At 36.7% G+C, this 14,301-nt stretch overlaps 1 protein-coding gene across 1 annotated transcript in view; it reads left to right on the top strand.

Annotated features, from left to right (window-relative positions):
• Positions 1 to 6: 6 nt before the first annotated feature.
• SATB2 (SATB homeobox 2) overlaps positions 7 to 14,301 on the top strand; it is a gene marked incomplete in the record, with an annotated part of 229,944 nt that continues 215,649 nt past the window's right edge. Inside the window, 3 exon segments of the mRNA XM_027773618.1 lie at positions 7 to 123; positions 288 to 475; positions 1,690 to 1,917. Coding sequence (XP_027629419.1) covers positions 1,749 to 1,917 — 169 coding nt within the window.

Raw genomic sequence — 14,301 nt, 5'->3', positions numbered from 1 at the left:
CCGGCCCCGCGGCTCCGATCGCGCCTCCTCTCGCGCTAGCGGTCCTGGGAGCCCGCAGCCCCGGCCCGCCGCCGCCTGCAGGTTCTCAGCCCTCGCTCTCCAGAACCGGTCTCCTTCCCGAAGGTGTGAAAAGGCTCTTTCAGCTTCCTTCTCTCTTCTCCCCTCCTCCATCGTCCCCTCCCCCGCTCGCTTGGGTGCCCCTTCGGAGAAGTCCTCCTTTCCCTCTCCTCCTCCCTCCTTACCCCCTCCCCCCATCATCATCATCATAACAACCATCTCCGCACCAGAAGACGACACCCTGACCCAGGACCTTAAACGTTAGGACCTGGGGAAGAGAAAAGGGGAAGGAGTAAAGAGAAAGGAAGAGTAGGAGAACACTGCAAAGCCAAGCACCAGAAACTTTCCACCCTGGATTCTCTACTTTTGCTCCATGGACAGAGCCCCAGCCAGCCAAGTTTCAGACAGACCGTGAGCAGTAAGTAATCTGGGCAAGGGCTCCCGCGCCTAGCTCGGGAGTTCGGGGATGCCCCGGGGCTGGCCAAGTTCCTTCCTGGCCACTGGCTCCCGCTCGCACTGCGAAGCCCGGGAATGCCGGCAGGATCCTCTTCCGCAGCCTTGTTCAGTGTCTTCTGAATCTCCCGCATCCTTCCTTTCACCTCCGGTGTGGCACCCCCACCTTGTCTCCTTGACCGATAGCATCGCGGTTACTCCCGCAGCAAAGCGCCCGCGAAAATTCTCGGCGCGCTGCGTTGTGCCGGGTTCCTGCTTCCCGCCGCTGTCGGTGGCAATGTGAGCGCCGGTTCATCAGGTGTTTCTCCTTTCCCGCCCCCGGTACCCCAATTCAGGGGTGCCAAGACCTTTGGCTTTCGTGGGGAGCGCGCTGCCAGCCTTACGACCCAGAGGAAAACTTTCTGGAGCAGTTTTTGGGATTGATGAAGGCTGCTCCTGTACCTAAGAATTTACGTGATTTTTTTGCTTGATACTCAAGAGTTTTTAAAAGGCTCTCAGGATCAGATAAAGATAGAAACGCTCCAAAATAACGATTGTAGCCCCCGCCCTAATGAAGGAGGTTATTCTGATAAATACGTCTGTTTATAGATGCTTACTAATGTGAAATTAGGGTTGATTTTATGCAGTATGTGTGTGTGTGTGTTTCAGGACTTTGCTCCGCAAAGTTAAATAGCGGTGATTCAAGGGGTCCTTTTACTTGGCCTTCGGCTTCTGCCTAGCCATTCAGAGAGACTTGCCAGGTGGTTAATTTGACTATGGGCTTTTATACAACCCCCACTCCCTCTCGCATTGGGTGAAACGTCTTTTTCTGAAGTTCATTTATTCTCCATCCCCGACCCCCATCGAGGCTGTCGCACCCAGACGGTTTATGCCAACCTGTCCCAATGAATGGGCCATTTCCAGGAGCCCCTGGACGCCAACCACGGGTGTGTTACCAAAAGGCAACTCCTGGGGAGCAGCGACTGGGCAGTCACAGAACACCAAGCCCTGCGCTTCCTTAGGACCATCCAAGTGTAAGGTTGGGACAGGCTTCCCAGCTCAGGCCCGTCGGGCAGCGTGGAAGGAAGTTTGTGTGACTGTGGGGCAGCGCTCTGTCACTGGCCTGAACGTCTATCACGTGTGTGAGCGGTTTTCCCTCTTTTTTTCCCTCCCCCTTCCCTCCTCCCGCCCCCTCCCTAGGTCCCTGCGCGTTTTATTGCGACCTGCCGGTGGGAACTTTGTCTCCGAGTCGGAGCAGCATGGAGCGGCGGAGCGAGAGCCCGTGTCTGCGGGACAGCCCCGACCGGCGGAGCGGCAGCCCCGACGTCAAGGGGCCTCCCCCGGTGAAGGTGGCCCGGCTGGAGCAGAACGGCAGCCCCATGGGAGCTCGCGGGAGGCCCAACGGTGCGGTGGCCAAGGCCCTGGGAGGGAACAGCCCGGAGCAGGGAGGCGCGCGCAACCCGCGGCAGGATGATAATGGCCTGGGTGTCAGGGTTCAGCTTGATTAGACACTGTCGCGGTGTAGGATTACAGGAAGTGAATTCCAGGTTGCCAAATAATGCCCTGGTCGCCTCTCATTCGCAACTGGTAGCTTCATCTGCAGTTAAAGCAAGAAAGTGGTTTACCCAGAGGGTGGCATTTTTTGGGCACTTTGCCACTGTGTGCTGAGGTGTTGGCAGGTTTATGTCACAGCCAGCTAACTGTTTCTAGATTTTCCTAGAGAGCTTTTTAGTGATTTAACTCTGTTGCCTTGCCTCAGAGTATCTGTTGTAGAATGAAGTGTAGGTGCAGTTCACTTTTATGGAATAGCTGTTAATGGTCAGTTAACTTGGGAACGAAAAGTGTTGGTGTTACTTTGTAGTTAAGACAATGCGTCAAGACAAATAGTGGCGACTGGGAATATTTTCTGCCACATTTCAAGTGAGAAATAAAGAGTCACTCTGAATCTATCAGGCCTATGGAAGCTTTAATGCTACATTTTTTTCTTCTATCAAGTTTAGTCATGTACATTGGTAACGCTGTTATGAATTACAAGAAAACAGGTAAAAACAGAGCAGCCATATACCCCACAAGCTGGTCCGCCCTCAAGAATTAAATATTATTTGGAGAAAATCTCTTGCAGTTTTTACTCCTTAAGCATTTTCTTTTAAAGTGGTTAGGAAAAGGAATCTTATAAAATAATGAGAGAAACTTAAAACATTAAAATATTTTGGTGTTTGTATGGCATTTGCGTAGTTGTCTTTGACATATAAAGGAAATAATTCTACATGATATGTAGAATGTTTTTTGTATGTGTGTTTGGAATAAATCTCTATTTAAAATTTTTTTACCTCTAAAGTTTTTCTCTCTAGTATTTTCAATGGTAGACTGTTAAATTTAATTCTTTACATTAGCCTGTCTAAAATGATACAAAACCCTGGCAAAACTTAATGATAAACTTTCAGCCCCATGTTCTAAGTGTCCATTGTGTGTATTTTGAAATAAATACTTACCTCTAAATGTCTAAACACTTTTCTGTTTTTACTTATTTGGCTATTTCTGTTTTGTTGTGGTGGTAGACTTTCAGGATGATTCTCCTTGGTTCTTTATGTTAACTCTCCCGCTTGTGAAGCATTCATCCTCCAGATTATTAATGGTAAAAGAGTATTATTTGGCTATAGAGTGTGGCTTATTTATTGCCCCTCTTTAGAATCTGAAAGTATATTTTAATGAAGCAAAAGAAAATTTGTACTGTGACCCACTTTTGAACAGTGGGGTTTATTAGTGTGTTATCCTGAGACTGGAGCAATAACTTTGGACTTTTCATGTAATCATTTAGTAGATGCATATCAGAGAGAAAAATATATAGTGAATATGGTAGACCTAAACATGAAATGATGCAATAAATGCTGATAATGTTTGATGGAAACATTTTTTGGAAGTCCTTGAAACCAATGTGTTTCTCAAAGTGGCCTTATGTGTAAAGAAAAAAACTTGGACTTAAAATTTTGGTTTCATTCTAATAAAATTCACTAAATTGAAAGAAGTCTCTAAATATTTTAGAATTTAGTTGTTAATGATTATGGTCCCTAAAACCAGTTTTTTTCCCCTTTTGTATCATGTTAACTATGAAAGAAACTGCCTTATTCTGTTAACCAGAGATGCCTGTAGTGTAAAATAGTGCTTGCTATTTTAAAATTTTTCTTAGACTATAATTCACATTTATGACTTATTATAAATTTAGTATGAACTAAAATTATTGCCTTAATAAAGAATAATTGATTTTCTTCAACAAAATGCTTAGTCACTATCTCTGAGGTTTAACTTAATGATATCAAAAGTCTTATTAGCTGCTTCCCAAGATGCAAATAAAGATTGAAATATTTTGTCTCATATGTACTATTTGTAATATTTAATACTAGCATGGTTAAACTAGTTTATGTGAGATGGATCTTAAAATTTTTTGAAATACAGCTTTTACCCTATATAATATGAAAGATGGTTTGGAAAGAAATTAGAGAATTTAAAATATAACAACTTAGAATATAAAAATTTGACAATACAAAGCTTTTTAATTGAATATTAGTGATTATTTTGTGGACTTAAGCTTATATAGTTTCTGAATGTATGTAAAGATATTAATTTCATTTCTTTGTGACTTTAATCATGGATATAGATTGGAGCAAAGCCAAGCCTTTCTAGAAGTCCACATTCTAAAGTGTAAAAAATGTTTAAAATACATTTCTAGTTGGGGGTAATTTATAATAAAATTTTTTTAAGCAAAGGATAAATAGAAAGATTATACTTCTACTACACTACATCTTTTTTGCTTAAAGTTTCTGCATAAGGCAATATAATAAATTATAAAGATATTTATAGCTCTACCTCATTTATTACCATTTTCTGATATATTACAGTCTTGTCTATGTTGTAAAGACGGCTATAAGTTTTAAAAATAGAGCTTAAAATTTGAGACTATGTATTTGTTAATTTTTAGTATTTCTTTAGAGCTCTCTCTCTAAAAATTGGGGAAATCAAGCTAATTGGTAGCCCCATAAAATAGCAATTCATCTTACTGCTTTTGAGAGGCAATGAAGTAAATAAATGTTACTGAATGCATTGGCAGCAAATTCTGTTGCTGTTATTCTACTTTTTTGGGGGGGAGAGGGAATTTGGTGTGTGTGTGTGTGTGTGTGTGTGTGTGTGTGTGTGTGTTTTGGATGAGAACTAAGTATTCATAAAAAAGGGGGGCATTATTTTAGTATCTGGATTTAACTAGTGGAGGTGATAGATAAACTATCACAATCTTTAAGGTTCTGTTTTAATAGGGGACTTAAAAGTGAGTGCATTGTTTCCAATGTGGTTAACTGAAGAAGGCTGTTAGAAACTAGATTAGCTTTGCTTTATCTTTGCAACACTTTCTGGGATGTTTTTGCTTTTATCTAAGCAGTGTGTTTTAAACCATGTCTGTAATAAAATATAAGTGCTTAGATGCGTATGACAGTCAGCTTTTATAGAAGGTCCTCAGGAAAAAAAAAAGGCTAATATCTCTTTAAAAAACATATGAAGGCTGGGAGAGAGTTTAGAGCAAGCAAGAGCACCATGGTGTTGACAGCTTTATATCCCTGCTGGGTAACATTCACTTACTAGAATTGGCGTTCCCTCTCAGCTAGTAATTCACTCCATAAGGATTTTGAAAAAAGGATGATTAATGGTGGGGAAATTTATATTTGTGAAATTGTTGATTAAAACTTACAGATCTATTTGAAGATTTAGAAAAGGAAGAGATTATTAAGGATGACGAAAATAAGAATCAGATGCTTCTCTTAAGCACTATTAGCATAAGTACCTAAAATGCTCTGTTGTATGGAATGCTTGAGCCACAGCAACCTACAGCATAAAATGAAAGTGATGCCAATCAAGTTTCCAGAGGAGCAAGACAATCTGCTTTCCTCCTGGACTGCTGAAAAATGCCGGCCAGTTGTGCTTTAATAGCAAATAAATTAATGTGCTTTATTCATTGTTAACACAAGCATTTTAGTTTTTTAATGTTTGGCTTAAAGAAGAACTTTCAGACAGCTTTATTTAAACTGAGTGAACAGCACTTGAATATAGCAGATGGTGTATTTGCTGATAGAAGGCATTAAACATCAGAAATCTTTTTGATATTTTTCATTTTCCTGTGAATTTTTATGATTTTTTTGGTGTTAAATATTCTATATTTTAAGGGGAAATGTTCAAATATTGGGACTATCTTTTAGAGGTATTGGTTTTTTTAAAATAAAAAGGAATATTTTAAAAATATAATTTGTCATAAAAGTAACAATTCGATTTTGTTGAAGAACTGTCAAAGTTATCTTATAACTTGTCCTCCCAAAGTAGCTGTTCTCTTTTTGCTACCAGGCAGCCCTTTCAAGAACATAACTGTCTTGTTGCAAGGGGAAAAAATCATTATGCAGTACACACTGATGTATTCAAATAAGGAAGCAAATGTGATCAAGATTGTTAGGCAGGGCCTCATTTAGAGCTGAACATTGTCTACAACAACAGTTAGTTTAATTGTCTACATGTGGAACATTTCCTTTTAGATTAAGAATAAAAGAAATGCAGTTCAGGTCAGGTGTAGTCAGTATATTAGCAGTAATAGATACCTTACTTTATGAAAGGAGCTCAAATATGAAACAGTATGGAGATCTACCTATTGAATGGTATAAAATATTGTTAAAAAAAGTATTTTTGACATGGGCAACATAGTGAAAACTTTATTTCTAAGGATGAATACCATAATGCTTGCAAGGAGGAATCATATTATTACTTTCAAAGAGAAAATATTTTATTTCTCTCTCCTCCCCTTTTTTTTTTTTAAAAAAAAAAACTGTTTTAAGATCTTTTAAATAGAATGAACTTAGACTTTGGGGTCATCCAACAATCTAGCATGTCCTCTGTAGTTTTGCTGAGGTAGAAAAATAGCCCTTCTCTAAAGTGATTTTAGTACTTGGCCTGTTATTAAAATAAAGATATACTTGGTTAAAAAAATATATGCAATGAACATACACATTAAACAGAACATAGGGTATCCACCCCTCAAAGTCCTGGGTATAATTTGATGTTTCAAGTAATTTTGGAAGCCTTATATCCCATCAGCAGAAACCCGCTGACCATTATATATTCAAGATCATCTGTAGTAAAGTGTGTGTGTGTGTGTGTGTGTGTGTGTGTGTGTTTGTGTGTGTTGGAACTACATAGATGTCCCTAAAGGCACATGTTGTTTAACCCCTGCAGAAAATAAGCGATATCATCCTTTCTCAGGGAATTATTACCAGCAGAATCAGTATATATCCTCGATATCCTGTGGTCATTCTTCTTTTCTTTTTTTGAATATTATTTTTGTGTATCTCTGTGGGGGAGGGAAAATAGTGATCTAAGGATGTGAATCTTTGTTATTTTAAGAATAAGAAAATCAGTATTATTCCAGGCAAGACTATAGCGATTATTTGGTATATCTGACAAAGTAGTAAGCAGTGAAGTTTGGTGGTTCTACTTTAATAGAACCTTTTTAAAAGTAATTTAGTATAGATAGCTTATATACATACATTTCAAAGGCATGTTAAATTAATAGGGTTAGGTGAATTCCAAATTGTATTCTTTTCTTGGGTCACGCTTGACTTTATAGAGGTTTTAGGTTTCTATTGAGATGAAATTGACAGTTTCTCACCATCAGAAAAGTTTCTTGTAACTAATGTTCATAGTTTAGTTTAGAAAGTCAGACTTCATCCTACATAGCAAGGAAATTATAAAAATTTTTATGTTCTTTTATTTAATAAGTAGGCTTTAGAAAATATAATGAATGTGTAGTAACAGTAATTTTTAATGTCTTATATGAATGCTGAGATACAATGGCACTCATTTTGGAACATATTTAAAGATGGAGCATTTGACAAAAGTTGTATGTGTAACAGTTTGTCAGTGAAAAATGACAAGTGGGAAATGACAAATGAAATGTTGGCATCATCACTCTTTATTTTGATAAAAATGTCTCAATTTGCAGTGATATAATACTGTTTCATATTATTTCATGAGTTGTGTGAGATGCATAAGGGGAATTTAGATTTTGTGAACGGAAAATTAGCAGCCCAAACTCTCTTTTCAAAGCTTTGGCATCCAGTCTCCCTTCCTCCCCATTCCCCAAGAATAAGAACAGCAGTGAAATGTTGGATCTAACCCATACACTTAAACTCATTATTTTTCAAAAAAAAAGAGAAAAGAAATAACTCAAAATGGTTTCAACTAGGAGACCTTTACGCTTAGCTCATAAAAAAAAAAAGAAAGAAAAGAAAAAAAAAAGAGAGAAAAAGAAGAGAGTTTGCCTTTTAGTTTCCATTCTTTTCTTTACAGTAATTTTGAAATGAGTGATTTCCCTCTGCTGACTGAGTGTATGGGTCTTTTCTCACTTCCAATCACTACTTCTCTCCAGCATTAATTTAGGATGCCAGTATGGAGAGTTGTGAATTCTTTTTATTTTAAAGTGCAGTAGAGGTTTTGAAGATGTCTATGTGTTAAAAATGAATTTTTATATACAAAGGATTGTTCATCCTATTACTTAAGGGCAGCGTAATAGGAATTTCAAAGTCGATGGCCTGAGTCGGGTTAGGGGATGAGTTAAAACAAAAGTCAGTTGAGGACTAACAGATTTTCAAAACAGCACAGATGTAGCCTCTACAATGTCTTATTTTCTGTTTTCTAAGTCACAATGATTCCTTTACTATTGGAGATTGACCATAAATTTATTTTCTTCATTTACATAGAAACAAGCCACATCTGCATGACATGCTATACAGTTTTTGTAAAAACACTCCATGGTAGAGTTTTCAGAATCTTGAAACTCTCTCTATTTTTTTCAATTAGCAGGATTGTTTTGCTATTTAATAGCAAGTAATTTAAAAATTGTGGTAAAATCAGTATAATTAAATGGCAGTGAAAGGCTGCATCGGAAATTGCTTCCTACATCTTGTGTCTTGTTTCTAAATCACAAAGTATTCTCGTTTTTTTTTTTTTTTAACAAACTAGGTAAAAGCACATAATATGAAGTAAATGTGTCTCAGATATATAATTAAGGCAATTGGGTTTGTGATATGTAGTTTTTTCCCTTTTAAACTGGTTTCTATATCTTAAAAAAAAAATACAGTGGCTGTTTACAGTTACTCGTTTGTCAAATGCCTGAAGTTCAGAAAAAATAAATTAATAAAAATGTCAAGAATTCAAACCTTGCAATAAATTTATCAGCAAACTATGTGCCTCTTACAGTAAACATATTCTTTGTTTCTGGTTAGGACATATTAGGATAGTAAAACCTAGTTTCTCCTGGTATTATTACTGTTTGCTAGTGTGTAAGGCAAATTCGGTTCTGCCCTTAGCTAGTTGCTTTATCATTGGAATGGAGTTCTATCTATCTAGCAGTTGGTGATTAAAAACTGTAGCATAATATAACAACAAAGATTTAAAAACAAAAACGAAAGGGAAGCACTACAAGCTACTCTATGAAAAGGGACGCATTTCACTCCAAGATAACTGTCTGGTGCCCACTGATGGTTGCAGTTACAGAAACATGCACAGCAGCCTAGCGTCCTTCTTTGTTTCCTTGAAGACTTGTAAGATATGAACAAAAAATAATAATAGAAACTTTCATTAGAGAAAATGTTTTCCAAAGCACTAAGATCTGACAGAGGTGATCTGTAGACATTTTCATTGAATCAACTGGAATTTCATCATATTTACCACAAATATCTTTTCCTGTCATTTGAAAATACTTTTTCCTTGTTTTTGGATTTGGCTAGAAAGGAAATATATCAGTTCCTTTGTTTCTGATTATGATTGATTTTTTTTTTTTAGATGAGAAAATATTTGCTTTGCAAAGAGAGCAAATTTGGTTAAATACCATACCCAAGACTCCTGGAAAGTGACCAGAGGCATAGAGTAAAAGCTGTATTTTTAGGTTTTCTGATTATGCCCTGTATAAAAATTGAATACTTTTATTGTATTTGTTTCAATTATGTATACATCTAAGAAGAAGCAAAATTGATATGTTTAATGGCTTATTGGGAAAAATATGTTCACATCAAAACTCTTCAAATAGCAGTGCCTTAAAAGCGTCATTATTACTATTTTTTTTTGGTTAACAGAATAAGAACTTTCTTTTGTCATAATCCAAAGATGCTAACAGAGCAGCATGATAAATGTCTCTTTAAGTGTCGTAGTAAAAGAAAATGACTTGTCTTCTGAGGCAGTGGAGAGTTTATGTTGTTTTGGACCCATTTCCCAAGCAGTGATCGAAAACAGATTACAATAACAATTATACAGTCAGAAGATGCAATATCCATTTCTGCTTTAATTGAGTGAAAGAATAATAAAAACATCATTAAGAAAAATGAGGTGGACCTGTCACACAATGTACAAGTTTTTAGTCTTAGAGAAGATGCAGAATAACTGAAGTGCTTTTCACTTACTTCGTTGTGTTTATTAGCTAAAATCTGTTTGGGGGAGAGACCATTTAGCTCTCATTCTTCCCTGGGAGGTATCGGGAGAAACTCACGGGAAGTGGTTGCTTGGAAGACATTGAAAAAGTACTCATTGACTTTGTCTTCATATACAGTTTGACCATGGAAATGCCATTCTACCTGAGGTGGAACTGCCCTCCCAGCTCCTCCCCTTAACCCATGAAAATAGAAGTCAAAAGTAATGACTGTTCTTGTTAAAAAGCTCTGCCACGTGAGGGCTAGGTGTTGTCCCAGGTCCTGTTTTCTCTTCTGAAGGTCAACCAGGCAGAAGGCGAGAGAAACAGTTGAAGCTGTTTAAGGAGCATCCTTATTTGATCTTAGCACACGTTGTAGGATTAGGGCGAACCCCGTTTCCTTGCATGCACATCACCTGGTGTGTACTCAGATGACTGTCACCTGAGACACAGAAGTTCTGGCTTTGATCTATCAGTACAATTGTTTGAACCATTCAGTTGATCCTTGTTAACATTGCTGAGCCTTGAGCTCTCTTTGCCAAGTCATGCTTTCAGCAACTCCAAGTGAACCAACAGGCAGCAGTTTTCCTTCACTCTGAGCACTATTCATGACTATTCGTAGAAACCTAAGCTATTGACCTGAGTGATGGCAGTGGAGTTAACTCAGACACCCAGCTCATTGTAGGAAACTAAAACTGCAAATAACATTGGCCATCAGAACAATTGGAGCCAAAGTCTAGACTCAGTTGACAGGTGTAGAGGAAACTGTTTCTTTAATCTGTCGCTAAGAGTTTTGTTGGGTTTGATATTTAAAAACCTTTCGGAGGGTGGCAAAATGAAAGGAATATGATAGGCAGTGCATTCTCCGGGTGAAAGTCTCATAATCCCAGGACTGTCTCAAGCATAATATCATCCTCTTCAGAATGGAATTTATATCAAACAGTCCCAAAAAACCTTTTAAAATTTTTTATTCCATCCAGAGAGCCTAGTTAATAGCACCTTCATTAAAATACTTTCGTCAGCAAAGGGTTTTTCACTTTTAACATTTACATAACCTAACAGCATTGATGAATGCCCCATGAGCTTTAAGGGTCTATTAGTGGTTCTGTTTTTTTCAGAACTTTATAATTTAAACCTAAACATTAATTCTGGGTGGAACTTGGCATAGCTGTTTTTGTTGCCTTGGAGGGAATTTTTGTTGTACAATAAAAAAAAAAGTTTTTTTTTCTCTTTTCATACAATGAACCTTCTCCATGTCCCTACTCTCCTGAGTAAATAGCAGTTAAACAGTCAAGGATTTTAAAAGGCTTCTATAATTTAAAAAGAGGAGTAGTTATTTTAGGTAAATGTAACAATTTTCCATTAATTCACATCACAAACGAGTGCCTTTGATATTAACAAGAAAGATCTGAGGTAGATAATGCAATCTAAATATTTTTCTTTTCTCTGTCTTTTTGTCTTGTATATAAAAAAGTCATGTGACAATTTTTTTATATAATAATTTTTGATGACCCTTGAAACTTATAAATCAGTTACTTGTCTTCTTTATTGGAAACTGAATGACATGAAAAACATTCTTTATCTTATGTCACCTGCAATTATGACATTGAGTAGAAGGAAAGAAATTAGAGTCTCGCTATTAAGTAATAAAGTGACTGAGTTTTCCAGTATTAATTATTTTGAAAAATATGTTTAACATTTTTAAAATGAGTTTTTTTCTGTACATTAGTACTATGTTGAACGATTGTAGGAATTTAATCACATAATAATTGGGAAATTAAAAAACAGGCAAGGAAACCCTGCCATTACCTGATGTGTTCAGATGTTTGTTAGTAAATGTTAGCTAGGTATCCAGGGGAGAAGCACTCACAAAGCAGACGAGGCTAACCCAGAGTATTCCAGAATCTTTGCCTGGTTTCAGGTTAGGAACCTCCATTCAGACAAGATTTTGTTCTTTAGATTTGGCAAGCGTGGTATTAGAAGACCAAAAACTCTTTATTATTGAGGGAGCAAAAGAAGAGTAAATTGTTCTCTGAGTAGGAAGTTATTACACATTTAAGATCCAGGTAACACCACTTTACAAGGGCAAATAAGGTGATTTTCATTTTTTTTCCCTTCTCAAATGAATCTCTAGGTAATATTTAGCAAAACTAACTCTATTTACAGGCTCATTCATATGGCAAATTTGAGCCCTGAGCACATTTTTACAACTAGCTTAAAAAACCCCCAAATCCAGAGGTTACCACTGAAAGTCTGCCAATGTTGTTACAAATGATCATTAGTTCTCAAGAGACTTTGAGGAGAAAAAGAACCGTAGGAAAATGTCATGACTTTGGCAAGAACATTTTGTTTCATGTGCATTTTTTGCCCCCATGGCAAGACTGTGGGATGCTGACCTACATGTTCAGGACTGATATTGAACAATCCTATGGAAATGTATAGGATTCCAGTGATCACAGAGCCATGTATAAATGTACCTCTTTTCACACTGTTCCAAGTGCTTAGTGCAAAACAAGCTGCAAAGTAATTCCTTCAGCCCCCCAATAAAAAGATTTATAGCAAAATAATTCTCAGCCCCATAATGGGGCTGTTGTAGGTTTGTATCTGATATTCGTAAGACTGAAATACAGACCATACACCCAAACTAAACATTTATTGTAAACAAGTTCGCTGCCAAGAGCTTATATTCTGTCAAACATAATTATATTGAAGATTGATGTATAGCTTGAAAGCAAGTTTGAGGGAGACAGTTCTTTTTCACCATGAAGGCCTCTGAGCTACAGCGCTCTTCCTTTGGTATAATGACTCAGTAAAGCCGTCTTGCTCACAGCCAGCATCTCATATGTATAATAAACACAGGCTTGCTCTTTGAAAACATATCTGTTTGTCAATTCTACTTCTGTGAACAAAATAAAGAAATAAATGTAAATTCATGTAAACTATTATGTACAGTTTCTTTTATCATCTTCGTTTAGATCTGACAGTGATGGTGCTAAGATAAAATAGCTGCTTTCAACCTCTTGGACCACACTGGAGTTCATCCACAAGCCTAAACCTATAACCTTTAAGTCAACCACAAAGGAAACTCTTTTCTCCTTTAATACACAGTTCGAAAAAGAGTGTTTGGCTTGTGTTTCTGTGATTTTGTGTTGAGCTTGTGAGATTAGAACTGTTTTCAGACTGTGGTCTCTGTGGGGGCTAGAGAACGCTAATATACTAAATTTTGTGTCTCAGAAATTATTTTAGACTTAAATAATTTAGGAATTCAGGGAATCTAGGGGAAGTGAAATCTTTGTGAGATTGAGACATTCAGACTTAGAATTACCCTAAGTATAAAATATTGGGGTAATCTAGTTTTTTTTTTTTTGCTTTATTTTGAGAAAGGTAGAATCTTATATTTTATTTATTTTCAAGGTTTTTCACTTTTTATTGTTCAGGAGACACATCACTTTAGGCTCTGATAATACCTCTCAAAGACAATAAAATGGATTATCATTTCTTCTTTAGTTGGGTGATAGCCTTTGAATAAACATATTAAGATCAAAATATGATTTATAGTGGATTTCTATGCAGTGATAAGTGGTCCGTTAGTTTTTTTAATATTTAATATTTTATTTTAGAAATTATGTGAATTCTAAAGAGAGTATCTTTGAACCATAGAGTAAAAAATATATAATAATATAAGTTATATATATATATATATACACTTAAAATATTTTGCCTGGGACATATTCCATCAGAAGATAAAATAGCTGCTTTCAACCTCTTGGACCACACTGGAGTTCATCCACAAGCCTAAACCTATAACCTTTAAGTCAACCACAAAGGAAACTCTTTTCTCCTTTAATACACAGTTCGAAAAAGAGTGTTTGGCTTGTGTTTCTGTGATTTTGTGTTGAGCTTGTGAGATTAGAACTGTTTTCAGACTGTGGTCTCTGTGGGGGCTAGAGAACGCTAATATACTAAATTTTGTGTCTCAGAAATTATTTTAGACTTAAATAATTTAGGAATTCAGGGAATCTAGGGGAAGTGAAATCTTTGTGAGATTGAGACATTCAGACTTAGAATTACCCTAAGTATAAAATGTTGGGGTAATCTAGGTTTTTTTTTTGCTTTATTTTGAGAAAGGTAGAATCTTATATTTTATTTAGTGTCAAGGTTTTTCACTTTTTATTGTTCAGGAGACACATCACTTTAGGCTCTGATAATACCTCTCAAAGACAATAAAATGGATTATCATTTCTTCTTTAGTTGGGTGATAGCCTTTGAATAAACATATTAAGATCAAAATATGATTTATAGTGGATTTCTATGCAGTGATAAGT

This window comes from Tupaia chinensis, unplaced genomic scaffold (assembly GCF_000334495.1).
Source record: "Tupaia chinensis unplaced genomic scaffold, TupChi_1.0 Scaffold000361_2, whole genome shotgun sequence".
Lineage (NCBI taxonomy): Eukaryota > Metazoa > Chordata > Mammalia > Scandentia > Tupaiidae > Tupaia > Tupaia belangeri.
Note: the sequence above shows the minus strand (reverse complement) of the source record. Positions and strands in the feature narration are given on the sequence as shown.